Source organism: Bombyx mori, chromosome 12 (assembly GCF_030269925.1).
Source record: "Bombyx mori chromosome 12, ASM3026992v2".
Lineage (NCBI taxonomy): Eukaryota > Metazoa > Arthropoda > Insecta > Lepidoptera > Bombycidae > Bombyx > Bombyx mori.
In genome coordinates, this window is record NC_085118.1 from 8835103 (window position 1) to 8860958 (window position 25856).

Here is a 25856-nt window from a genome sequence, read left to right on the forward strand (position 1 = left end):
TCTTGGCCGAATTTAATAATGACATTTTATCAACATAAAAATCTGAAATTTAGATAGATAAGATATATGATTGTGAGGTGAAATGTGTGAAATCTAACAAAACAAATAGACAGTATTTGCGTAAATAGATGTTTGCTTGCTTATTATGCGTATTTGCTTAATGAATAGCTCTGTATTCGTCCAATGATCGAAAATCAACTAAAATCACGGACACCAAAAGTTATTTATAAATAGATTTTAATGTAAAACATTTTCTCTTTGATTTTATTATAAATACTAGCTGTACCCGCTTGCTTCGCTGGGCATTTAAAATTAACATTATTATTTCTCACCTCCACAAGGATTCTCATCATTAACCCCCCGCAATTGGCTTAGGGAGTCCAACACTCATATAAATATTAGCGTATCCATTAAGTACATGTATTTTCTACATGGATACCAAGTTTCAAGTTAATCGGATGCACGTTTCAGTAGTTATAACGAAACATCCGTAAAACCTACTGTAGATTTATATATTAGTAGATATTGAAAAAAAAAACTACCTATTTTCAAAAAACAAGTATGTATATTGATAATTGGTGAATCAATGTAATGGTAAAACGGTGGTATTTCACTGTTTTATAAGCTGTTCTATTTAAATATGGCGATATATATTTTAAATGGTACATTTTTCTCGATTTGTCAATAGTTTTTTCTTTGTTTGTCGAATAACTATTTCGGCAAAGGAAATAATAAAAAAATAGAAAATGCAATACATAAAATGAACTTAAATCTTGAACTTGCAGTGTTTTTGGCAATTCGTCCACAAAGCGAACCCTTGTCTGTTTAAGTCTTGTTATCATCAATCACACTGCCTGTAATAAATTAAATTAAATTATTAAAGTAAGTAATAATTATTAACTGTTTCTTCTTCTAATTCTAGAAAATAATAAGTACTCGACCTCAAGTGCCCCACTCTAGAGTAGAGCATCTTACAGAAGAAAAGGTTTTTTTTTCCTACCTATGCTGATAGCCTTGAGAGGCTATTTCAGTTTCGCCCTAACGTGATCGGAAACGCGACCCACTGAGAAGATCAGGCGAGAAACTCAGGGGGTGTGTCTGTGGGTTAATTCGCTCGTCGAGCCCTTCATCGCAAGCGACGGGTTCGACGAGGACGGTGACCGGTGCTTGTGGTGCCTAAAAGTAAGAATAGGTAGTGTACCCGCCCAGTAACAGGAAATACATTTTACTATTTTACATCGCAGTCTGTATTTTGAGTTTTCTTCTGCGTAAATTTACTTTAACTCTACTCCGCCACTGAAAAACAAACGAAATTTTCTCAAACAAACTTTACTTTTAGTTAAATGTACTAATTAGTACAATTGAAAGAAAACCATTGGGAGTCGTAGTTGGTTCAGCCCTAGCCACGCCCATGCATGTTTGCCAACATTTACAGCCCACGTAAAGGACGATAGGGACAAAGCCGTATTAATTAACAATTACCTACTTGTTAGACGTTAGCCTCTAACGTCAAACTGTATACATAATTAGTTTCCGCTTGATTACCGAACAGCGAAAGCACTGAGGAAATTTATCTATCAATAATATAATGTATTAATTATGTATATATCGTATTCTCGCATTAAAACTGTATTATGTACTGTATTAATCATCTTTGCAACATTTATTTTTTATTTTTTACCAGTTACATTATCTGTCTTTTAAAGTAAGATAAAATTATGTATTAATTTCTTTAATAGCAGTCAAAATATAGGTAAACTAAAAAAAAAAAACTAAAACTTAACTACGCTATTTTGACAGTATTAATGAAAAAATACTGGTGATACCAAATGATTCCGCATATTAACTCAATTTCGAATATTTTCGGAAATTGTACACTTTTAATGCGAAAAAACCATACCTATGTTGGCAGCAAATGCGTTAAAGTAAAACATTAAGAGAAAGTAAATTCAATTAGCATGTCAATTCTAATTTTGAATAAACGAATAGTAAGAGAAAAAAGATGTTTGTTAATAATAAATTACAAAATAGGCAACATTTTAGGAGATAAAGATCAAGTAACCAACAGTTAAAATTTGGTTACACTTCTTTACACTATACCACTATACTAACTGTTCAAGGATCTACGCCTCTAGACTTTAACTTGGGGTTAACAGAGCAAGCACTTTATTACTGACCCCAGTTTATGACGAAAGCAACTTTTACTGTCCAACGTAAAAGAAGGAAGAGCAAACGATTCCGCAGATGTAATTAGACTCGGAGCAAACTTTTGCGTAGACTCAGCGATGTGTTTCTTCTCAAGAGATCGGCACTTAACTATAGGGCTCTGTAATAAAATTAACTTGGCAAAATGTAAAAAAGTTACAAAATAAAATTAATCGTCGCTTTAGAAATCAATTCCTATCTATCTTCTTTTCTATGTATTATTATATAAAAATTTATTGTTGTTCGTTAGTCTCGCTAAAACTCGAGAACGGCTGGACCGATTTGGCTAATTTTGGTCTTGAATTATTTGTCGAAGTTCAGAGAAGGTTTAAAAGGTAGATAAATATGAAAATTCTCGGAATTAAATAAAGTTTAGGTCTTTTATTTATCGATTGAGGCACTACGAAGTCTGCCGGGTCAGCTAGTAACAAATAAAATACTAAGTATACAATGCTCAGGTAGAATAAATTAATATCAAAATACGAAACATTTTTTCTCACATATATTTTTTCAACGTAAAAATATAGAACAGGAAATGAATAAGTGAAAAGACAAGTGCTTCGGTATTGACTAATAAATTATTGAAAATGTTGTTCAGTTGACCTGTGAGTTTTGTTGACACGCAATCAAGATGCAGATGTCCAGAGGCAACGGCCGCGTGCTTTCTATTCTATTCAGCGCTTTACTACTGGGACGCGCTATCACAGGTAAGTTTCTATATAATCAAATATACTTTGTATACTTATTACGAACTACATGTGTCCACGTCTTACCCATATTATATGTGAACTTAATAATATTTTGTATAATTGTCATTGCGCTCAGAAAACATCGCTAAGGGAAATTCATTCAGGACTAGCTGACGCGGCAGACTTCGTAGTGCCTCAATCGATAAATAAAAGACCTAAAACTTTGTATAAAATAATTTTAGAACAAAAAAAAGGAAAAAGAGAATTGTTATTTTTATTTAATTCCGAGCAATTTCATATTTATCTACCTTTTAAACCTTCTCTGGACTTCCACAAATAATTCAAGACCAAAATTAACGAAATCGGTAGAGCCGTTCTCGAGTTTTAGCGAGACTAACGAACAGCAATTCATTTTTATATATATAACACAAACTCTGGAAACGTATTGTGAATGAGCACAGTTGCTCCAGGAAGATCTGAGAGCACTTCCCATGGGATATACGTTACAAAACCCAGAGAAAAGTAAAGTCAAATTCCGGGATTATCAACAATCCGAATATGTAAATCTCTTTTGTATTGAGTCAAACGGAATCTACAATGTATGTTGCAATTTTTATATTAAGTTTAAGCTATACAGCAATGCTTTTCACAATGATGATATATCTTTCAGTAAAAACCTTCCTTGAAGTGCCTATAATTACCGCATAATATTTCAACTCAATCAGATAAACGACACAAGAACGAACATCACATTTGTAAGAAGATTGAAATAAATAAACAAATAAATAAATTTTCATTACATGTATCAGCAGATATTTCTCTCTTTTATATGTACATGTTCTCACATTATAATTATTATCTTCTGCTTTTGACTATAGTGCAGCATATTCCACTACTTTTTATATTAAGAATTCAAATATGGACGTAAATGTTATAATGTGACCACGAATATTTACTATTGGCGAACACTTAGAAATGTAACAAAATGTTTAACTACCAAAGCTACAATATTTTGCTTAGTCTGACAGTTTTATTTTATATACTAAAAACAAACTGGTGTTTTCGATTAAATTTTGCGCAAACAACAACTTTAAGCGCCGTTATCTTACATAAAATGTAGGCACTGTGCATATTACATAGAAATTCAATTAGCAAACTCACGTGAGGCTGAATAAGCCCTGCAGTACTGCCTCCATCCAACAAACATATTAAATTACGTTAATCAAATTAAAATTCACGCAAGACACGACAGCTTTTGGCGTGAATTAACACGTTACTTTGAAAGACACAAGTGAGAATAGTCTATATCTTTCGGCTTTACAGTTGTACAATGCTACAAAATATAGACATAAATAATAAACATATTTCCTTGAAAATTTCAAACAGAGATTGTTAATTCATGGAGCGAATAGCTTACGGTTAGCCGATTAGAAATTTCACATAAACCCTTTCCGAAATTTGCTACAAATCGAAATTTACTTTTTCATTGATGAAGTATTTATATCTTCCGTGGATACTGCTCCGAAGAATATTTCGAGAGAAATCCATCCTCTTCTTGTTACCATCACACGTCCGCACGAGATCAACGCGCTGAGGGGACGCGCCAAGTATCTGTGATTGTTGTAACCACCCTCTAAACAACTCCACTTCACCCTCATCTGGATGTCCGAACCCCCCCCGAGATAGAACCCGGGAGATGTAGAAGGGGTTAATACTGCAACCAAAAGCGTGGCTCACTCCAAAGAGCCTGATCGTCGATGGTCGTGAATCGAAGACTCTGATTGTTGATCTGACTGATGATTACTGTAATGGTCGGTGACACGTCAGGCAGCCCTGGCGATGCCGTTGGTGTACTGGAAAATTGGACCAGAACAAGCCTGCCGGTGACGCGATACAGCGTCAACCGGTCATTCCTTACGTTTCATCGTGTCAACCATGCAGCGAGCTAGAATGCCAATAGCACGCTCTTGAACTCGACCCGTCCGATCACCCCATGAGATTCACCAGGAAAGGCCAATTCTACAGGAACCGAAACTTGTTTATCTGGGCGTAGTTCCTCTTACAGCCCCAGCACTATCTGGAATAACTGCCTTTTTCCCACAATAAATTTCTAGAATTAGCTTCCCTTCGCAGTAGCTCCTCAGCAACATGACATATCCCGCTACAAACAAGGTTTCTCAGTTTGGCAGAGGCTTGATCTTGCCCCTGGCAGTACTGATGCTTATGAGCGAGGACATCGTTGTCTAGCTTCGAACCTTATGAGTATAGCCGATATTTCCATACAACGGAACCTTAGACCTCAAACCTTAAGGCGGGCATTAACATTCACGCTATAGTGTATGGACACTGCCACTCTCTAACACCAAGAAGGCCATTAGCCTTGACTCTTGTCGAGACAAAAACGATTTTTAAAGTTTAAATTGAACCTTACCAAAGATTACATTTACCAGCTTCTATTATTAAATTGTTACTCTAATTTTCAAAAAAAAAAATTTTTAATATTAGTACATAATACGTAGGTACTTTCCATATGCAATACAGAGAAATTCTATTGCATCATTTAAGTGTATAGAATTGAAGGTGATAAATTATTTATACGGTGCATTTTGGACAAGATAGTTCTATTGTTAATTCTAACTACGACAAGAGTGTAAGGAAATACGTCAGATCATATCTAAAATACGTTACAAGACTGCATTTTGCAGCATTTAACGTGCTGCTATGTACATATATATATATTGTTAACTTTCCCATTCTGTTTCAGGCCAATATAGTGGAAACCATAAATATCACTTCGTGATTACCTCTATGCACTTTGAGGCATAACATATAGAGTCAGATATAGGCAGGATGATAGCAACCATATGTACAAGCTTACAACAGATGACTACCTCATTCCGATAGAGGCACCCGTCACGTGCGGACGTGCTCATCGTCCACTCGATCGCCCGGTCTTTGTTCGCCCGGCTTTTGTTAGCCCGGCCATTGTTCGCGCGGCCTGTGTTCGTGGTACATCTGCCGACTAAGTGCTCTTTCTGGAAGTTTTTATTTGTTTTGTTTCCTTTTGTTGTTTCTGTGTTCATGGTACATCTGCCGACAAAGTGGTTCCCTGCAAGTATTTATTTGTTTTGTTTCTTTTCGTAATTTCTGTTTTGTTGTGCTTTTTCTTTGTCCTGTAGTAATCGCGCCGCATTGCCACCTGTGTTCAATAGAACCGCTCAGGTCCGAGAAGTTGGGGCCTCGCCGCAAGGCGAGTGTTTTCAAGACCCGGGGCCGCCCCACCTGGGTACTCAGCGATCATGGACGCTGTATTCGCGGAATTCCTCCGACTTCGCCACCCACAGCTCGCCTCGGAGTTTTTGGCCTTCAAGGCCAATCACACTGCGAGCCCTCTCGAGGACTCCGCCGCGCTCGCTGCTCCTGCGTCGCCTGTACCTGCGTGCAGAGCTTCTGCATTGAGCACCGCAGCCTCTGTCGTGCCTGCCGCTCCCGTGTCGCCTATACTGGCGAGAAAAGCTGCTGCGTCGTCCGCCGTGACCATCGTTTCAGCTGAGCGATCATCCGCGGCCTCCGTCGCGCCCTCTAAAACACCTACACTTGCTCGTAGGTCGCCTGCACCCGCCTCCTCGTGCTCCGACTCTGACTCGGACATGGAGGTCGACCTCGCCCCCGCCTCATCGACGGATGGATTCACCCTGGTACAGAAGGGTAAGAAGCGTGCCGCGGAGTCTCGAGCTCCCGCGGCCGCTAAAATTAGCAAAGCCGTGAACGCGTCGCGCCCCCGCCCTCAGACTCCCGTTGCGCCCCCAGCCCGTGCCACTCCGTCGCCGCGTCCGGTGGCACAAAATAAAACCCAGACCCCTCCCCCGGTTATCCTTCAGGAGAAGGCAGCTTGGGATCGAGTTTGCCTGGCCCTTAAGGCCAAAAATATAAATTTCACGAATGCCCGTAACCTCGCGAACGGCATTCAAATTAAGGTTCAAACACCCGACGACCATAGGGCCCTCTCTTCTTACCTCCGTAAGGAGCGTATAAGTTTCCATACGTATACGCTCCAGGAGGAGCGCGAACTCCGCGTTGTAATACGCGGAATCCCTAAAGAGTTAGATGTAGAGCTCGTAAAAGCCGACCTGTTAGAACAAGGCCTACCAGTGAATTCTGTGCACCGTATGCACACCGGTCGCGGTAGGGAGCCATATAATATGGTTCTAGTCGCTCTCCAGCCTACCCCCGAGGGTAAGAAAATCTTTAACACACAGACCGTCTGTAGGCTCTCTGGTATCGCTGTCGAAGCCCCCCATAAAAAAGGCACTCCTAGCCAGTGCCATAACTGTCAATTGTACGGGCACTCTTCCCGTAACTGTCACGCGCGCCCCCGATGTGTTAAGTGTTTGGGCGATCACGCCACGGCCCTCTGCGCTCGCGACCAAAAAACCGCGACGGAACCGCCTAGCTGCGTCCTGTGTCGAACACAGGGTCACCCCGCGAATTACCGTGGTTGCCCCCGAGCCCCTAAAATAAATCGCCGCGTCGCCCGCCAAAACCGCCTCCGAGCTTCCGGCCCAGACATCAAAGCCTCAGCACCCTCTGCGTCGCAGGCTAAGCCAGCGTTCGTTCCGGCGGCGGTGCCCAGTGTCTCGGCCTGGGCAAAACCGCTGCCGTACACGAACACGGCTACAACTCCCTCCTCCGCGATTCGTCCCGCCCCCGCGACTCGTCCCTCTCCCGCGACTTGCCCTCCGACCGCGTCCGACAATTTCGCTTTAGCGATCGACTTCTTTCAGTCGATCAACTTTGAGCGCGTTAACGCTTTGGGCGACGCCATTCGCGCTGCCTCCACTGCACAACACTTTATCGCCGTTGTGCAGGAATACGCCGACGTATACGCGTCATTAAATACGTACGTCCTCCCCTCACTCCGCCGGTAATCAATGGCGTATATAAGTAGAATAAAGCCCCTATCCGTAACGATAGGATTTTTTAACGCTTACGGTCTCGCAAATCAACGTGATCAGGTTTCTGACTTTTTGCGTGACCACCAAATTGATATATTTTTAGTGCAGGAGACCCTACTTAAGCCCGCGCGCCGTGACCCTAAAATCGCGAACTATAACATGGTCAGGAACGACAGGCTCTCTGCCCGTGGTGGTGGTACCGTCATTTACTATAGAAGAGCCCTGCATTGCGTCCCGCTCGATCCTCCCGCGCTCGCTAATATCGAAGCATCAGTGTGCCGAATCTCACTGACGGGACACGCGCCGATCGTTATCGCGTCCGTTTATCTTCCACCGGATAAGATCGTTCTAAGCAGTGATATCGAGGCGCTGCTCGGTATGGGGAGCTCTGTCATTCTGGCGGGCGACCTAAATTGTAAACACATCAGGTGGAACTCACACACCACAACCCCGAATGGCAGGCGGCTTGACGCGTTAGTCGATGATCTCGCCTTCGATATCGTCGCTCCGCTAACCCCGACTCACTACCCGCTAAATATCGCGCATCGCCCGGATATACTCGACATAGCGTTATTAAAAAAACGTAACTCTGCGCTTACACTCGATCGAAGTAGTTTCAGAGTTAGATTCAGACCACCGTCCCGTCGTTATGAAGCTCGGTCGCGCTCCCGATTCCGTTCCCGTCACGAGGACTGTGGTGGATTGGCACACGCTGGGCATCAGCCTGGCTGAATCTGATCCACCATCGCTCCCGTTTAACCCGGACTCTATCCCGTCTCCTCGGGATACCGCTGAAGCCATAGACATCTTAACGTCACACATCACCTCGACATTAGATAGGTCATCGAAACAAGTTGTAGCGGAGGACTTCCTTCACCGCTTCAAATTGTCCGACGATATTAGGGAACTCCTTAGAGCTAAGAACGCCTCGATACGCGCCTACGACAGGTATCCTACCGCGGAAAATCGTATTCGAATGCGTGCCCTACAACGCGACGTAAAGTCTCGCATCGCCGAAGTCCGAGATGCCAGATGGTCTGATTTCTTAGAAGGACTCGCGCCCTCCCAAAGGTCTTACTACCGCTTAGCTCGTACTCTCAAATCGGATACGGTAGTAACTATGCCCCCCCTCGTAGGCCGCTCAGGCCGACTCGCGGCGTTCGATGATGACGAAAAAGCAGAGCTGCTGGCCGATACATTGCAAACCCAGTGCACGCCCAGCACTCAATCCGTGGACCCTGTTCATGTAGAATTAGTAGACAGTGAGGTAGAACGCAGAGCCTCCTTGCCACCATCGGATGCGTTACCACCCGTCACCCCGATAGAAGTTAAAGACTTGATCAAAGACCTACGTCCTCGCAAGGCTCCCGGTTCCGACTGTATATCTAACCGCGTTATTAAACTTCTACCCATCCAACTCATCGTGATGTTGGCATCTATTTTCAATGCCGCTATGGCGAACTGTATCTTTCCCGCGGTGTGGAAAGAAGCGGACGTTATCGGCATACATAAACCCGGTAAACCAAAAAATCATCCGACGAGCTACCGCCCGATTAGCCTCCTCATGTCTCTAGGCAAACTGTATGAGCGTCTGCTCTACAAACGCCTCAGAGACTTCGTCTCATCCAAGGGCATTCTTATCGATGAACAATTCGGATTCCGTACAAATCACTCATGCGTTCAACAGGTGCACCGCCTCACGGAGCACATTCTTGTGGGGCTTAATCGACCAAAACCGTTATACACGGGAGCTCTCTTCTTCGACGTCGCAAAAGCGTTCGACAAAGTCTGGCACAATGGTTTGATTTTCAAACTATTCAACATGGGCGTGCCGGATAGTCTCGTGCTCATCATACGGGACTTCTTGTCGAACCGCTCTTTTCGATATCGAGTCGAGGGAACCCGCTCCTCCCCACGACCTCTCACAGCTGGAGTCCCGCAAGGCTCTGTCCTCTCACCCCTCCTATTTAGCTTATTCGTCAACGATATTCCCCGGTCGCCGCCGACCCATTTAGCTTTATTCGCCGACGACACGACTGTTTACTATTCTAGTAGAAATAAGTCCCTAATCGCGAAGAAGCTTCAGAGCGCAGCCCTAGCCCTAGGACAGTGGTTCCGAAAATGGCGCATAGACATCAACCCAGCGAAAAGTACTGCGGTGCTATTTCAGAGGGGAAGCTCCACACGGATTTCCTCCCGGATTAGGAGGAGGAATCTCACACCCCCGATTACTCTCTTTAGACAACCCATACCCTGGGCCAGGAAGGTCAAGTACCTGGGCGTTACCCTGGATGCATCGATGACATTCCGCCCGCATATAAAATCAGTCCGTGACCGTGCCGCGTTTATTCTCGGTAGACTCTACCCCATGATCTGTAAGCGGAGTAAAATGTCCCTTCGGAACAAGGTGACACTTTACAAAACTTGCATAAGGCCCGTCATGACTTACGCGAGTGTGGTGTTCGCTCACGCGGCCCGCACACACATAGACACCCTCCAATCCCTACAATCCCGCTTTTGCAGGTTAGCTGTCGGGGCTCCGTGGTTCGTGAGGAACGTTGACCTACACGACGACCTGGGCCTCGAATCAATTCGGAAATACATGAAGTCAACGTCGGAACGATACTTCGATAAGGCTATGCGTCATGATAATCGCCTTATCGTTGCCGCCGCTGACTACTCCCCGAATCCTGATCATGCAGGAGCCAGTCACCGTCGACGCCCTAGACACGTCCTTACGGATCCATCAGATCCAATAACCTTTGCATTAGATGCCTTCAGCTCTAATACTAGGGGCAGGCTTAGGGACCCCGGTAACCGTACTCGTCGAACTCGACAAAGAGGTCGACGTGCAACCTAACCCATGCATCAGCCCGCTGAGTTTCTCGCCGGATCTTCTCAGCGGGTCGCGATTCCGATCCGGTAGTAGATTCATTCGCGAAACAATTGCTCTTGAGTTGTTAGGTCTCCTTCGGAGGCGCTCGGGCAGTTGTTAGCAAATCCCACCCCTCTTGGCTGAGCCTTTGCTCGCCCACCTGTCCTGGTGAAACTGGAAAGGCCTTCGGGCCACCAGTAAACTTTCAATCATAAAAAAAAAAAAAAAAAAAAAAAAAAAAAAAAAAAAAAAAAAAAAAAAAAAAAGATGACTACCTACTATAGGTGAATTTTAGAAACAGAACTGTTTCTTAAAAAAAGTTGCATATACTTATCTTTTGGAGGATCTTCTGGAGGAGGCCTTCACTCGAGAGGTTCTTGCAAATGAGTAATATTAAAAAATATATATATTGTATGTATTGAATTGTTAACTATTGGTTGCAAAAAATAAAATGGCTTTCATATATATATTTTTTATTATTATATTTATCTTTTATATCATTTTAATAATACTCATAGGAAATTAGACTAACTTTAGCTTCACGCTTTGGAAGAAATAGCAACACCAAGCGTGGTACCGACTGCACTCTGTAGATTAAAATGTTTTGATAAGTGTCTATCGATTCCTATATAATATATATTTGGTAATCATCGCATTAACATGATATTATGACTGCCGCTCTATCGTGAGCGTTTTCATGATGTTTCAACATGCAATGCTGTACCCAAGCTCTGAAAATAGTTTAATATATACTAATATTATAAAGCTGAAGAGTTTGTTTGTTTGGACGCGCTAATCTCAGGAACTGCTGGTCCGATTTGAAAATTCTTTCAGTGTTAGATAGCTCATTTATTGAGGAAGGCTATAGGCTATGTAACATCACGCTAAGACCAATAAAAGGTTAGCACCAATAAAGAATGTTTCAAAATCGGGGTTTTTTCCCTTTTGAGAGTTTCCGCTGAGTGCGCTGCAGAAACGATTAGTTTCGCTAAAATAATGTATGACAGAATTATTCCCCTTTAAAAGATCCAAAAAAAAGTCCGCGACAGCATATTATGTTAAGGTTGGCTCACTATAACGTTTTTTATACTAACCAAATTTGTTCTAAAATAAAGCATTATTTGTGAACTATTCCACGCGGACGAAATCGCGGGCAAAAGCTAGTTAAAAATATTTTTATAATGCGTACTATTTCTTTTCGAATCTTTCTGGAGACAATCGAGTATGTAACCCTCATATTGGTGAACACTAAGACATACCTCAGACATCGGTGATGTTGAATCGTTGAATAGATTGTATTTTTCTTAATTAACCACCATTTCGTTTGAATTACAAAAATTATTAACATTTTTTTTTTTTTATTTCCTAGATGTCTGGACGAACTCACAGCCCACCTGGTGTTAAGTGGTTACTGGAACCCATAGACATCTACAACGTAAATGCGCCATACACCTCGAGATATAAGTTCTAAGGTCTCAGTATAGTTACAACGGCTGCCCCACCCTTCAAACCGAAACGCATTACTGCTTCACGACAGAAATAAGCGGGGCGGTGGTACCTACCCGTGCGGACTCACAAGAGGTCCTACCACCAGTAAAAACCACATATCAACTGAAATCTTGTTTTTATACATGTTTCTATTCCGAACACTCTACTGCTTCTTAGCCTAGTTACTATACGTTCAGTCTTCATTAGTGCTTAATACATAATGTAGCAAAGGATCTGCGATACACAATTGCTTTACAATGAAAGAGGTTAACGTACCACATTTTAAATTAATTTTCACGATGAAACAAAGAAAGTGTTATGTTTCTTGTTAATTACGACCACCGCCCGTCCGTGATAGTGCCTAATTAAATTCCTTCCAAACTTTTATAACCATGCCCTTTACATTCGGTTATGTATGTTTTAATCTACCATCAGAGGCAATTAAGCGTTTCAGAAATTAGTTTTCTATCGGAAAATCTCTCTAAACTTAGCAGGGTTTCGCTTCGGTTCTAAAATTTCAACAAAGTGTTAATAACCATAAGTACGTTTAAAAGAAGAAAAAAAAATGTATAATATTATATTATTTCTTGAACATTCAACGAACGTACCCTACGTTTTATTCCAATGACAACAGAACATTTCCTCTATTCTTTATTTCTTTGAATACATATAAGCCCTTATTTAAATAGATCCAAATATATATAGCATGTCATGTAGTATTAAAGTATTGACAGAACACTGCCAGTCACATATCTACGAGTAGTTGGTCTGCCTATTGCCGGAACATGTGGTTGCCGGAACATATCGGAACATGTGGTTAAATTTTGAAGCCTAACATCAAATATTGGTTATCTTACGGCCATCTGGTGTAGTGGTAACTGACATGGTCACTACACAAGGGGGTCGCGGGTTCGAATCCCACCAAGAGAAGATGTTTGTATGATAAATATAATTTTTATTAAATAATTTATTTATTTATTTAAAATATATTTTCCAGGGTTATGGATGTATATTAAATATATGTTATGCGTATAATAAAAATCTTACATTTATTTCCGTTATCTGGTACATGTAACACAAGGTCTTTACGAACTTAGCACGCAGTTAACGTGGCGTGATTGTTAGTAAATATTTATTTATTTATTATTATTTATTTATATTAAGTATCAAACTAGACAAAATGACTGCTTCGTGACAGAAACAAAAGAAGTTCAGATGTTATTTTAATTTAGATTTCGTAACTTAAAATCACAATGAAAGCTTGCTTGATTTCAATGCCATTGTTACATGTTACCGAACATATTTTTATGTTCTCTCCAGTAATGAATCATTAAACGAGCAAAAGGAAGCCAGCAGCGGTTGTCTGGGAATAAAATATGACCGAATGCGGCACGCAACAAAAACGCTGCTTATTTTTGTTGTTGAACAAAGAAATACCAGTCTTTATGAAATTATTTAAAGATTTTTGGGTTAGACATTAAATTTTTATTAGATATTTAATTATTTAGTTTAGAATTTAAACAATTGCCGGGTAACATTGGTGGATCAACATCACGCATTTTTCCGAATCAAAATGCACACAATCAGAAATATCTACATACAGGATCTAATGAGGATCAACCATTATTGCGGAAGGGCAACTGGTTCCCAAAGTTGATCGATTCAAACATCTTTGATCAATATTAGATGTTAATGGCGACATAGACATTAATGTATATGATGATTAGCTAAAATTATACTAGATTAGTTAAAAAAAAGAAAATATTTGAGAGAAAACAAAAAAAAAAGCCCACTGAGTTTGTTTCGCCGATTCTTCTCAGGACTGTGGCTTTTTTTGGAACCGGTGGTAGAGTTAACATTGTTATTTGTATTTTGACATTCAACAAGTGTGTCATACTGACATCTAAGTTGAAATAAATGATTTTGAATTTGAATTTGGATTGGTTGGTTACCGAAGCCAAAATCATATAACGAGAAACGCAGGAGCTCCAAAGTTACAGTTGATTAATATGCCCAATTCAATTAGCCGTGCGCTTCGACAGTATCAGAAACTTCACACGAAAGCTTATAAACAAAACGGATTAAATTAAACACTAATTTAAATCTATATCATAAATACTTATGCTAGACGTTTACAGTTTTAATAAGCCATAGATTTATCAATATCTTATACCCTAAGAAATTTATTACATACATATATTATTATATTTTTATTTTTCCTTAGTCAGACTAATTTGGTGATCAAACTCGCATATTTATTTTTCAGAACAAACAGCAATCTAATCTTAATACAATCAATGAAATTGTTGAGAAGAACCTCAATCGACCATTTATAACAGTGTAATAACGGTTTGTCACGAATATTATTAACAGCGCGGCTGCGTGTTAAAAAAAAAACTTGCTATTATAGAGATTTGTTCATTGTAACAGTTAAAGGATGATCATCGTTAGACTTGTCCACTGCTGGACGTGGTATATCTCTTTCAATGTCTGTCATTAATCCACAGTTTGTCGGCCACCGCTTGTATATTGTGGCCCCACCTGGACCCAAGCTAACTTTGTCGGTTCAAAGTCTCCACTCTAGAACTCGTATGCTGAAATTTTTATGAAATACAATTTTGGTTTTCATAAAGATTAACATTTTTTTTAACTAGTACAATCTAGTAGATTTTTTTTCTTCACGGCCTAGTGATAAGAAATGTTTTTTACTGATAACTTTAATAAAACACAATAAGTTTATCAATTCGTTGTTATCATAAATTTGCTATTGTATAGAAAAAATATAATTAACAGCGATAACACATCCGCTAGAAATAAATGTATATCTGGTGTTTGTTCAATGTATTTTTCTATAGAAATTTCTTGAATAATATTAATTACGTTTATTTTGAAACTATCTACTGAAAATGCATACAAAGCGAAATAATAATAAAAAAACCGGAGAAATTTACACAGGACCTTTTCTTTTTGACAGTCCATGCGTAAATACTTAAACTATCACTTTATCTTTATTTTCTGAAACGATTAAAGAAATTAAACAAATAAAAACTTCGAACATTCATTTAAGTCATGATAACGATGTTCAAGGAATCTTTAAAGTCGTCTCGGTCACTGACAATTAACCAAATTTCAAAGCAAAATAAATATAACAAATCGGAGGGCATTGAGTGAAATAAAACATAAAACAATAAAAGTTTTTGGGTTTACGGGCAACAACGTCGACCTAAATAATTCATATCTTCATAGCTTGTAAGGTATCATCCAGAAATAAGTTCAACGAAGCGTTTCAAGATAAGTTGTGAACATATCCTTAAACTTTCTTCCACATATTAAGGTGTATATGCGAAACATGTGAAACATGTGAAACATGCACTAACAAATTGGCTTCACGACCTAGACTACGAGCCAACAGAGAACTTACTCCAAACTGTGAAGTAATCTGCTTTTTTGTTTTTGAGCCAGTTAATTATTTATACCTATGTAATAGTAATAATAAACACATATAGATGCAGATACTCGTACATACACAATACAACATGCATGCGCGCACACGCCCATATATACACGCACTCACACACACACACACAAATATACACACCCATTCACACAGACACACACGCATAATGACCTTAAATGATAACACCTAATGATCTCTCAACACTAGTCCGCAGCATCTGTTCACGACTTAACCTAACCTAATCTATCTTAAGAAGGAGGGAGCCTGGAGATCAGTAATACAGGTCTTTGAACCTAGTACCGAATTCAGCTCTTTCAAAGGCTTACAAAATAAATTATAAGGTTAATTTTCCATTTGTATTTGTACTATACCTTTAAGAGAGAAATAAATAAATTATTATATATATATATATATATGTAGCTATATCACTAAAATTTAAGTCATTTCATCGATCAATAAATAATAGCGACGTTTATATTCAAAACGTACTCAGAAACCTGATGAACAAATTATAAACCTCTGGGAATTCTTATTCAGAATACTAAACGTTTTACATTTTTCCCAACTCTAACAAGTTACTCTGATTATTAAATAACTAAAAGATATGTTTCAATCTCAGTATAGATTTTTGGGACATAGATTCGTTGGGACAACGATATAATAAAAATCGCTGGTAAAAACTGGAAGACAGTTGTCAAAAATAAAGACAAATGGAAAAGTCTGGAGGAGGCCTTCACCCTCACATAAAAGGGGTTCTTGCATGCCTGCACGCTAAATTAATATAAGCTTTTTTATATCTTTTACTATAATTTTATGAACTTAAACGATCCGACTAATATTATACACATTATATTAAGAATTCTATTATAATTAGTATGTATCTATTATTATTAATTTATTATTAACAATTTGTATAAGTTTTGTAATGTCACTTTTTTTTTAAATGCTAGAAATAAAAGGCTTTTTATTTTTATTTATTATTTATAGATTTTTTAGTAATGTATATGAGATGCATTGATTTTAGGTCAGTTACAGTTTCACATTTGAAATAAAAATATCAGTGTCTTCGAAGATCACTTTATATTGGTTCATTAAAATGTTGAATTTTTTTTTTACTTAGATACTTACTGTTACCTAACACAGCAAAGAAAAATTGAATTTATTTTTAAATGAAAATAGGGAGCTTGGTGCCTCTTAAATAAGGATACGGTATCTCGTACGACCTCTGACGGCAATATTTTTATGTATCACACGAGTTACACCAGGATGACTCTGAAATGTATTGAAGTATGATCGAATACAATATCGGTGTTGTCCCAGGAGAGAAAATACTAACGGAATCTCATGTAACGATGATCAGATGCTGAATTCAATTGAAAAGGTTCCGGAATTCTTCTTTCAATGAGCTCTGTAAATATTAATACTTACAAAGGTATCTCTTTGTTACTATTCAGCTCTGTTTTTTTTTTCACTTTTCTATACAATAATTACATAAAAGATAACTCAGAAAATAAAATTTTTTAATAAGGTAAAATATGTCTTGTTTATTTTTTTATTGCTTAAATGAGTGGATGAGCTCACAGCCCACCTGGTGTTAAGTGGTTACTGGAGCCCAAAGATATCCACGACGTAAATGCGCCATCCACCTTGAGATACAAGTTCCAAGGTCTCAAGTATAGATACAACGGCTGCCTCACCCTTCAAACCGAAACGCATTACTGCTTCACAGCAGAAATAGGTTGGGTGGTGGTACCTACCTGTGCGGACTCACAAGAGGTCCTACCACCAGTAACCACAAGAGGTACTACCACCAGTCGCGCTTGGGATAAAAAAACTTTGGGATAACTTTATATTAGGAATACCAAACTTGGCAATGTATGTATTTACAATGGTAGCCAGCAATGAATTAATAGTAATTTATATAGTATAAAAACCAAAAAAACACATATAAAAACAATCTGAAATAACCATTTTTTTTCCTGTTAGTAGGCTACTAGTCTAGAAATTAGAGCGAAATAAAATTATTGTATTGTCATCGGTCTTTGATGCGAGTACAATTTTTCAAATTAATCGGATATGTTGAAGTCTTTAAATATGACGTTCAAAGGTTCCGTTACAAGTAATACATACAAATATAATATACATAACAAACTAATAGAAGCGTGTTCAAAAGAAAACATACAAATTAAACAAAAACTCTTTGCTGCCATCCTTCACGTTCCAAAAATTTGATTTTGATTAGATCTTTAGGTGTAGTCACAAAGGCTTCAGGCTTGAACTCAATCTTAGTAGGTGCACCTTCGGGTAGTTCCAGCCTGAATTTCTTCAAAATCGTTATCAAGCCTGCTATAGACTGCATTTTTGCAAATCTCATCCCTGAAAATAAAAACCCTGCTATGAATAATGCAGAGATAAGCATAGCTCTAAAAATAAAGTAGCTAATTGTACCGAATTTTTAATGTTAGCACTTTCACTGCGGCCCATATGGGCCCATACCCCGTCGCGGTACTTTCAACTGGTGCGGACGAAGAACACTATGCCCCACTCGCTGGTGCGGGTCGATTATTTCAGGTGTTTGTAAGAGTTTAACACTGACAACTATATCATATAAATTGTAATCGGTATGTTTTCGCACTGTTTTAATATTTTAATCTAGTGCTGGTCGGTTGAGAAAGACCTTTTTTTTTTTTTTTTTTTATGATTGAATGATTACTGGTGGCCCGGAGGCCTTTCCAGTTTCACCAGGACAGGTGGGCGAGCAAAGGCGGAGGGGTGGGATTTGCTAACAGCTACCCGAGCGCCTCCGAAGGAGACCTAACAACTCAAGAGTAGCTGCTTCGCGAATGAATCTACTACCGGATCGGAATCGCGACCCGCTGAGAAGATCCGGTGAGAAACTCAGCGAGCTGATTCATGGGTTAGGTTGCACGGCGAACTCTTTGTCGAGTTCGACGAGTACGGTTACCGAGGTCCCTAAGCCTGCTCCTAGAGCTGAAGGCATCTAATGCAAAGGTTATTGGATCTGATGGATCCGTAAGGACGTGTCTAGGGCGTCGACGGTGACTGGCTCCTGCATGATCAGGATTCGGGGAGTAGTCAGCGGCGGCTACGATAAGGCAATTATCATGACGCATAGCCTTATCGAAGTACCGTTCCGACGCTGACTTCATGTATTTCTGTATAGATTCGAGGCCCAGGTCGTCATGTAGGTCAACGTTCCTCACGAACCACGGAGCTCCGACGGCTAACCTGCAAAAGCGGGATTGTAGAGATTGAAGGGTGTCTATGTGTGTGCGGGCCGCGTGAGCGAACACCACACTCGCGTAAGTCATGACGGGCCTTATGCAAGTTTTGTAAAGTGTCACCTTGTTCCGAAGGGACATTTTACTCCGCTTACAGATCATGGGGTAGAGTCTACCGAGAATAAACGCGGCACGGTCACGGACTGATTTTATATGCGGGCGGAATGTCATCGATGCATCCAGGGTAACGCCCAGGTACTTGACCTTCCTGGCCCAGGGTATGGATTGACTAAAGAGAGTAATCGGAGGTGTGAGATTCCTCCTCCTAATACGGGAGGAAATCCGTGTGGAGCTTCCCCTCTGAAATAGCACCGCAGTACTTTTCGCTGGGTTGATGTCTATGCGCCATTTTCGGAACCACTGTCCTAGGGCTAAGGCTGCGCTCTGAAGCTTCTTCGCGATTAGGGACTTGTTTCTACTGGAATAGTAAACAGTCGTGTCGTCGGCGAATAAAGCTAGATGGGTCGGCGGCGACCGGGGAATATCGTTAACGAATAAGCTAAATAGGAGGGGTGAGAGGACAGAGCCTTGCGGGACTCCAGCTGTGAGAGGTCGTGGGGAGGAGCGGGTGCCCTCGACTCGATATCGAAAAGAGCGGTTCGACAAGAAGTCCCGTATGATGAGCACGAGACTATCCGGCACACCCATGTTGAATAGTTTGAAAATCAAACCGTTGTGCCAGACTTTGTCGAACGCTTTTGCGACGTCGAAGAAGAGAGCTCCCGTATATAACGGTTTTGGTCGATTAAGCCCCACAAGAATGTGCTCCGTGAGGCGGTGCACCTGTTGAACGCATGAGTGATTTGTACGGAATCCGAATTGTTCATCGATGAGAATGCCCTTGGATGAGACGAAGTCTCTGAGACGTTTGTAGAGCAGACGCTCATACAGTTTGCCTAGAGACATGAGGAGGCTGATCGGGCGGTAGCTCGTCGGATGATTTTTTGGTTTACCGGGTTTATGTATGCCGATAACGTCCGCTTCTTTCCACACCGCGGGAAAGATACAGTTCGCCATAGCGGCATTGAAAATAGATGCCAACATCACGATGAGTTGGACGGGTAGAAGTTTAATAACGCGGTTGGATATACCGTCGGAACCGGGAGCCTTGCGAGGACGTAGGTCTTTGATCAAGTCTTTAACTTCCATCGGGGTGACGGGTGGTAACGCATCCGAGGGTGGCAAGGAGGCTCTGCGTTCTACCTCACTGTCTACTAATTCTACATGAACAGGGTCCACGGATTGAGTGCTGGGTGTACACTGGGTTTGCAATGTATCGGCCAGCAGCTCTGCTTTTTCGTCATCATCGAACGCCGCGAGTCGGCCTGAGGGGCCTACGAGGGGGGGCATAGTTACTACCGTATCCGATTTGAGAGTACGAGCTAAGCGGTAGTAAGACCTTTGGGAGGGCGCGAGTCCTTCTAAGAAATCAGACCATCTGGCATCTCGGACTTCGGCGATGCGAGACTTTACGTCGCGTTGTAAGGCACGCATTCGAATACGATTTTCCGCGGTAGGATACCTGTCGTAGGCGCGTATTGAGGCGTTCTTAGCTCTTAGGAGCTCCCTAATATCGTCGGACAATTTGAAGCGGTGAAGGAAGTCCTCCGCTACAACTTGTTTCGATGACCTATCTAATGTCGAGGTGATGTGTGACGTTAAGATGTCTATGGCTTCAGCGGTATCCTGAGGAGACGGGGTAGAGTCCGAGCTAAACGGGAGCGATGGTGGATCAGATTCAGCCAGGCTGACGCCCAGCGTGTGCCAATCCACCACAGTCCTCGTGACGGGAACGGAATCGGGAGCGCGACCGAGCTTCATAACGACGGGACGGTGGTCTGAATCTAACTCTGAAACTACTTCGATCGAGTGTAAGCGCAGAGTTACGTTTTTTAATAACGCTATGTCGAGTATATCCGGGCGATGCGCGATATTTAGCGGGTAGTGAGTCGGGGTTAGCGGAGCGACGATATCGAAGGCGAGATCATCAACTAACGCGTCAAGCCGCCTGCCATTCGGGGTTGTGGTGTGTGAGTTCCACCTGATGTGCTTACAATTTAGGTCGCCCGCCAGAATGACAGAGCTTCCCATGCCGAGCAGTGCCTCGATATCACTGCTTAGAACGATCTTATCCGGTGGAAGATAAACGGACGCGATAACGATCGGCGCGTGTCCCGTCAGTGAGATTCGGCACACTGATGCTTCGATATTAGCGAGCGCGGGAGGATCGAGCGGGACGCAATGCAGGGCTCTTCTATAGTAAATGACGGTACCACCACCACGAGCAGAGAGCCTGTCGTTCCTGACCATGTTATAGTTCGCGATTTTAGGGTCACGGCGTGCGGGCTTAAGTAGGGTCTCCTGCACTAAAAATATATCAATTTGATGGTCACGCAAAAAGTCAGAAACCTGATCACGTTGATTTGCGAGACCGTAAGCGTTAAAAAATCCTATCGTTACGGATAGGGGCTTTACTCTACTTATATACGCCATTGATTACCGGCGGAGTGAGGGGAGGACGTACGTATTTAATGACGCGTATACGTCAGCGTATTCTTGCACAACGGCGATAAAGTGTTGTGCAGTGGAGGCAGCGCGAATGGCGTCGCCCAAAGCGTTAACGCGCTCAAAGTTGATCGACTGAAAGAAGTCGATCGCTAAAGCGAGATTGTCGGACGCAGTTGGAGGGCAAGTCGCGGGAGAGGGACGAGTCGCGGGGGCGGGACGAGTCGCGGAGGAGGGAGTTGTAGCCGTGTTCGTGTACGGCAGCGGTTTCGCCCAGGCCGAGACACTGGGCACCGGCGCCGAAACGAACGCTGGCTTAGCCTGCGACACAGAGGGTGCCGAGGCTTTGATGTCTGGGCCGGAAGCTCGGAGGCGGTTTTGGCGGGCGACGCGGCGATTTATTTTAGGGGCTCGGGGGCATCCGCGGTAATTTGCGGGGTGACCCTGTGTTCGACACAGGACGCAGCTAGGCGGTTCCGTCGCGGTTTTTTGATCGCGAGTGCATAGGGCCGTGGCGTGATCGCCTAAGCACTTGACGCATCGGGGGCGCGCGTGACAGTTACGGGAAGAATGCCCGTATAATTGGCAGTTATGGCACTGGCTAGGTGTGCCTTTCTTGTGTGGGGTTTCGACTGCAATTCCGGAAAGGCTACAGACCGTTCGGATGTTGAATATTTGCTTACCCTCGGGGGTAGGCTGGAGGGCGACGAGAACCATATTATATGGCTCCCTTCCGCGGCCTGTGTGCATGCGGTGTACGGAGTTAACCGGTAGGCCTTGTTCGAGAAGGTCGGCCTTGACGAGCTCGGCATCCAACTCTTTAGGGATACCACGTATAACGGCACGGAGTTCGCGCTCCTCCTGGAGCGTATACGTGTGGAAACTTATACGCTCCTTACGGAGGTAAGAAGAGAGGGCCCTATGGTCGTCGGGTGTTCGAACCTTAATTTGAATGCCGTTCGCGAGGTTACGGGCATTCGTAAAATTGATATTTTTGGCCTTAAGGGCCAGGGAAACTCGTTCCCAAGCTGCCTTCTCTTGAAGGATTACCGGGGGAGGGGTCTGGGTTTTATTTTGTGCCACCGGACGCGGCGACGGAGTGGCACGGGCTGGAGGCGCAACGGGAGTCTGAGGGCGGGGGCGCGACGCGTTCGCGGCTTTGCTAATTTTAGCGGCCGCGGGAGCTCGAGACTCCGCGGCACGCTTCTTACCCTTTTGCACCAGGGTGAATCCATCCGTCGATGAGGCGGGGGCGAGGTCGACCTCCATCTCCGAGTCAGAGTCGGAGGACGAGGAGGCGGGCGCAGGTGACCTACGAGTAGGTGTTTTGGAGGGCGCGACGGAGGCCGCGGATGATCGCGCTGCTGGAACGGTGACCACGGCGGACGACGCAGCAGTTTTACTCGCCAGTATAGGCGACGCGGGAACGGCAGGCACGACGGAGGCTGCGGTGCTCGATGCAGAAGCTTTGCACGCAGGTACAGGCGACGCAGGAGCAGCGAGCTCGGCGGAGTCCACGAGAGGGCTCGCGGTGTGATCGGCCTTGAAGGCCTGAAACTCGGAAGTGAGCTTTGGGTAGCGAAGCCGGAGAAATTCCGCAAATACAGCGTCCATGATGGCTACGTGCCCAGGTGGGGCTACCCTGGGTCTTAGAAAACACTCGCCTTGCGGCGAGGCCCCAACTTCTCGGACCTGAGCGGTTCTATTGAACACAGGTGGCGATGCGGCACGATTACTACAGGACAAAGAAAAAACACAACAAAACGGAAATAACAAAAAGCAACGAAACAATTAAACACTTCCAGGAAGACAGTTTGTCGGCAGATGTACCACGAACACAGAAATAACAAAAGGAAACAAAACAAATAAAAACTTCCAGGAAAAACACTTGGTCGGCAGATGTACCACGAACACAGGCCGCGCGAACAATGGCCGGGCTAACAAAAGCCGGGCGAACAAAGGCCGGGCGATCGAGTGGTCGATGAGCACGTCCGCACGTGACGGGTGCCTCTATCGGAATGTGAGAAAGACCTGCCACGCACTAGTGGAAATACCGTTGGGGGCGCATTTCGACCCGCCGAAACAGATGAAGGTTTATGATTTTACTTGCCACAGCCAATGTGTTAATTACATGAATAAAGTTGACGCACGGCAAGTATTTATTTCGCAAAGTAGCAAAGCTACAAGTAGTATCAACATATTATAAAATATTGGAATAACTCACCAATGCAAATTCGTGGGCCTTCACCAAATGGTAAATAGGTATACGGCTTCACCTTACGTTTTTCTTCACCATAAAATCGCTCCGGTCGATACTCTTCCGGGTTCGGAAAATGTTCAGGATTATGATGCAGATGAAATACCGGTACATGTATACGATCTCCTTTCTTTAAATGTATTTTATCAAGCAAAACGTAGTCTTCCATCACTTCTCTAGTTATTATACCAAGAACTGGATATAGACGAAGAGTCTCTTCAATGCATGCCTCGAGATAAGGCAATTCCGTGACACAATCGTAGTTGACCTTGTTACCGTGACGCAATAAATAAGCGTCGACCTCATCGCAGGCTTTCTTTAAAGCTCTTTGATTTTTCGCTAGCTCGTGTAAAGTGTAACTCGACGTCATTGCAGAAGTTTCAAAGCCCGCAGCAAAAAATACTAAGCACTGAGCTAAAAGTAAATCGTCATTAACATCAATTGAAAATTTTGTTTTATCGCTATTTTTAAAACTTCCTATGCTGTCTCCGGTAATGGTATTGTTATTCTTCCATGTCAAAATTAAGTCAACAAAATCATTCCTTGTTGTTGGCTTGTGTTTTCTTTGAGCAAAAACAGCATTCACCAGTTTTTTGAAAATATCTAATTCAGTAGTAAACGTTTTAAATCCAAGGGCGTAAAATAAAGTGGGCCAAATTGCTCTTACTATCCCTTTAACAAAAACAAGCCTCGAAAAGTCTGACAATTGGCTGCCTGCTGCTTTAAATGGATTCATTTTATCATTTCCCAATGTGTCAGTATCTACTCCAAAAATACACGATCCGATACATTCTATTGTAAACCTCTGCATCAAAGTTCTCACTTCTAGCTCTTTCGATATTTTCGTTTCATCTTCCAGTAGATTTTGAAAAGATTTTGAACATTTCTCAATTAGAGTAAACATACTTTTCAGTTTTGCAGTAGAAAAAATTGGAGTTAGGTTTTGTCTCAATATTTTCCATTCGTCTCCATACGTGGCAAATAAGTTGTACGACAAGAGTTCCTTGTGAACATGCTCTGATATTTCTCTTCCATTAAAATAGTAGAAATCTTTGGTTAATATGGTTTTGATGACTTCAGGGTCCTGAGGTATAAGAACCGGTTCTGTTCCAAAAAAAGCTCCAACAACAGGCTCCCCAGGGAACTTCTGACAAATCGCTTGGGCCATCTCACCAAAATTCTTTTTTTGCAGGATTAAGTCACCGTAATTTCCCAAAAGAAGCACTGGTTTTTCGTGAGAAACATTTCTGTTTCTCCAATAACTATACTTTTTGGTCACTAAATAGTATATCACAAATAAAATAACACAAATATTAATCAGTAAGAACATATTGTACTTATAATGTAAATGTCAAACTGTTTCGTTAATGATATCGTTTCATATTTATATTATTTGATTAGTATAATGATAAATGTTATTAATAAAAGTTATGTCAAAAACAAAGATAACCTTTTATACTTTACAATTATATTATAGCAAGTCACTTTAATTGGCAAACAGAAACGATAAATAATAATAATCTATGATTTAATTGAGATAGAAAATAACAAAATGCTTCAAAACTAAATATATAATATTTACTACTGAATATCAATTTGTTTTCCGTATGCGTCATTATATCAATAAATGGAGGCAGATCATAATCTTAAAATCAACAAGTATCCGTTTATTATTATAAAAATTTAAATTATTTGTAAATAAACATCGTATTCATTGTTAAATTATCAGTTATGACCAGTGCGCCATAAGTTGTATAATTCTAAATGAAAAAAAATCGTGGTTGTGTGTATCATATTTATTTCTCTGTATATTTTGTATTAGTACAATTTCTTTTAGTACGAATATATTATATAAGACTTCATTTTTATTTTTTCTGCCACAGAGAAAGGATATTTCATTATACATATAAATAGCCTATTACACGAACGTTCAACTAATACCAAGCGAATAGAAAGTCTCAAAAATTGCAATCTACTTACTTTTTGTAAATTTATCACAGCAATCGCTTCTATTGAACACTCCACTTCCTTTCAATATAACGAGAATAGTTAAGATTGGTGTGAATTAAAAAAACAATCTATACGAGAACGTAGGTTTGGATTTATTATTTGGATTGGTTAGA

At 41.6% G+C, this 25856-nt stretch overlaps 2 protein-coding genes across 5 annotated transcripts in view; one reads left to right on the forward strand and one right to left on the reverse strand.

The window, feature by feature from the left end:
* LOC119628328 (uncharacterized) overlaps positions 1–25856 on the forward strand; it is a 124451-nt gene that overhangs the window by 14145 nt on the left and 84450 nt on the right. For all 3 annotated transcript variants that reach the window (XM_038014579.2, XM_062671441.1, XM_038014581.2), the window contains exon 2: positions 2733–2912. In XM_038014579.2, coding sequence (XP_037870507.1) covers positions 2837–2912 — 76 coding nt within the window. In that variant the 5' untranslated portion in view covers positions 2733–2836. The remainder of the gene's footprint in view (positions 1–2732; positions 2913–25856) is intronic.
* On the reverse strand, positions 12851–25108 carry Cyp6ae9 (cytochrome P450 CYP6AE9). Of its 2 annotated transcripts, XM_062671298.1 has the most exons (3): positions 23701–25108; positions 17852–18045; positions 12851–14806 (listed from the first exon to the last, which is right to left on the reverse strand). In XM_062671298.1, the coding sequence occupies exons 1-2, from the start codon at positions 25061–25063 to the stop codon at positions 17855–17857; spliced, it is 1554 nt and encodes a 517-aa protein (XP_062527282.1). In that variant the 5' UTR covers positions 25064–25108; the 3' UTR covers positions 12851–14806; positions 17852–17854.

Bases quoted from the DNA above. Each gene is read 5' to 3' on its own strand.
- Cyp6ae9 (XM_062671298.1), bottom strand. From the start codon at position 25,063: ATGTTCTTACTGATTAATATTTGTGTTATTTTATTTGTGATATACTAT. The intron at 18,046-23,700 runs GTGAGTTATTCC...TTTTATTTTCAG, and splicing joins AGGCCCACGAATTTGCATTG to GGATGAGATTTGCAAAAATG.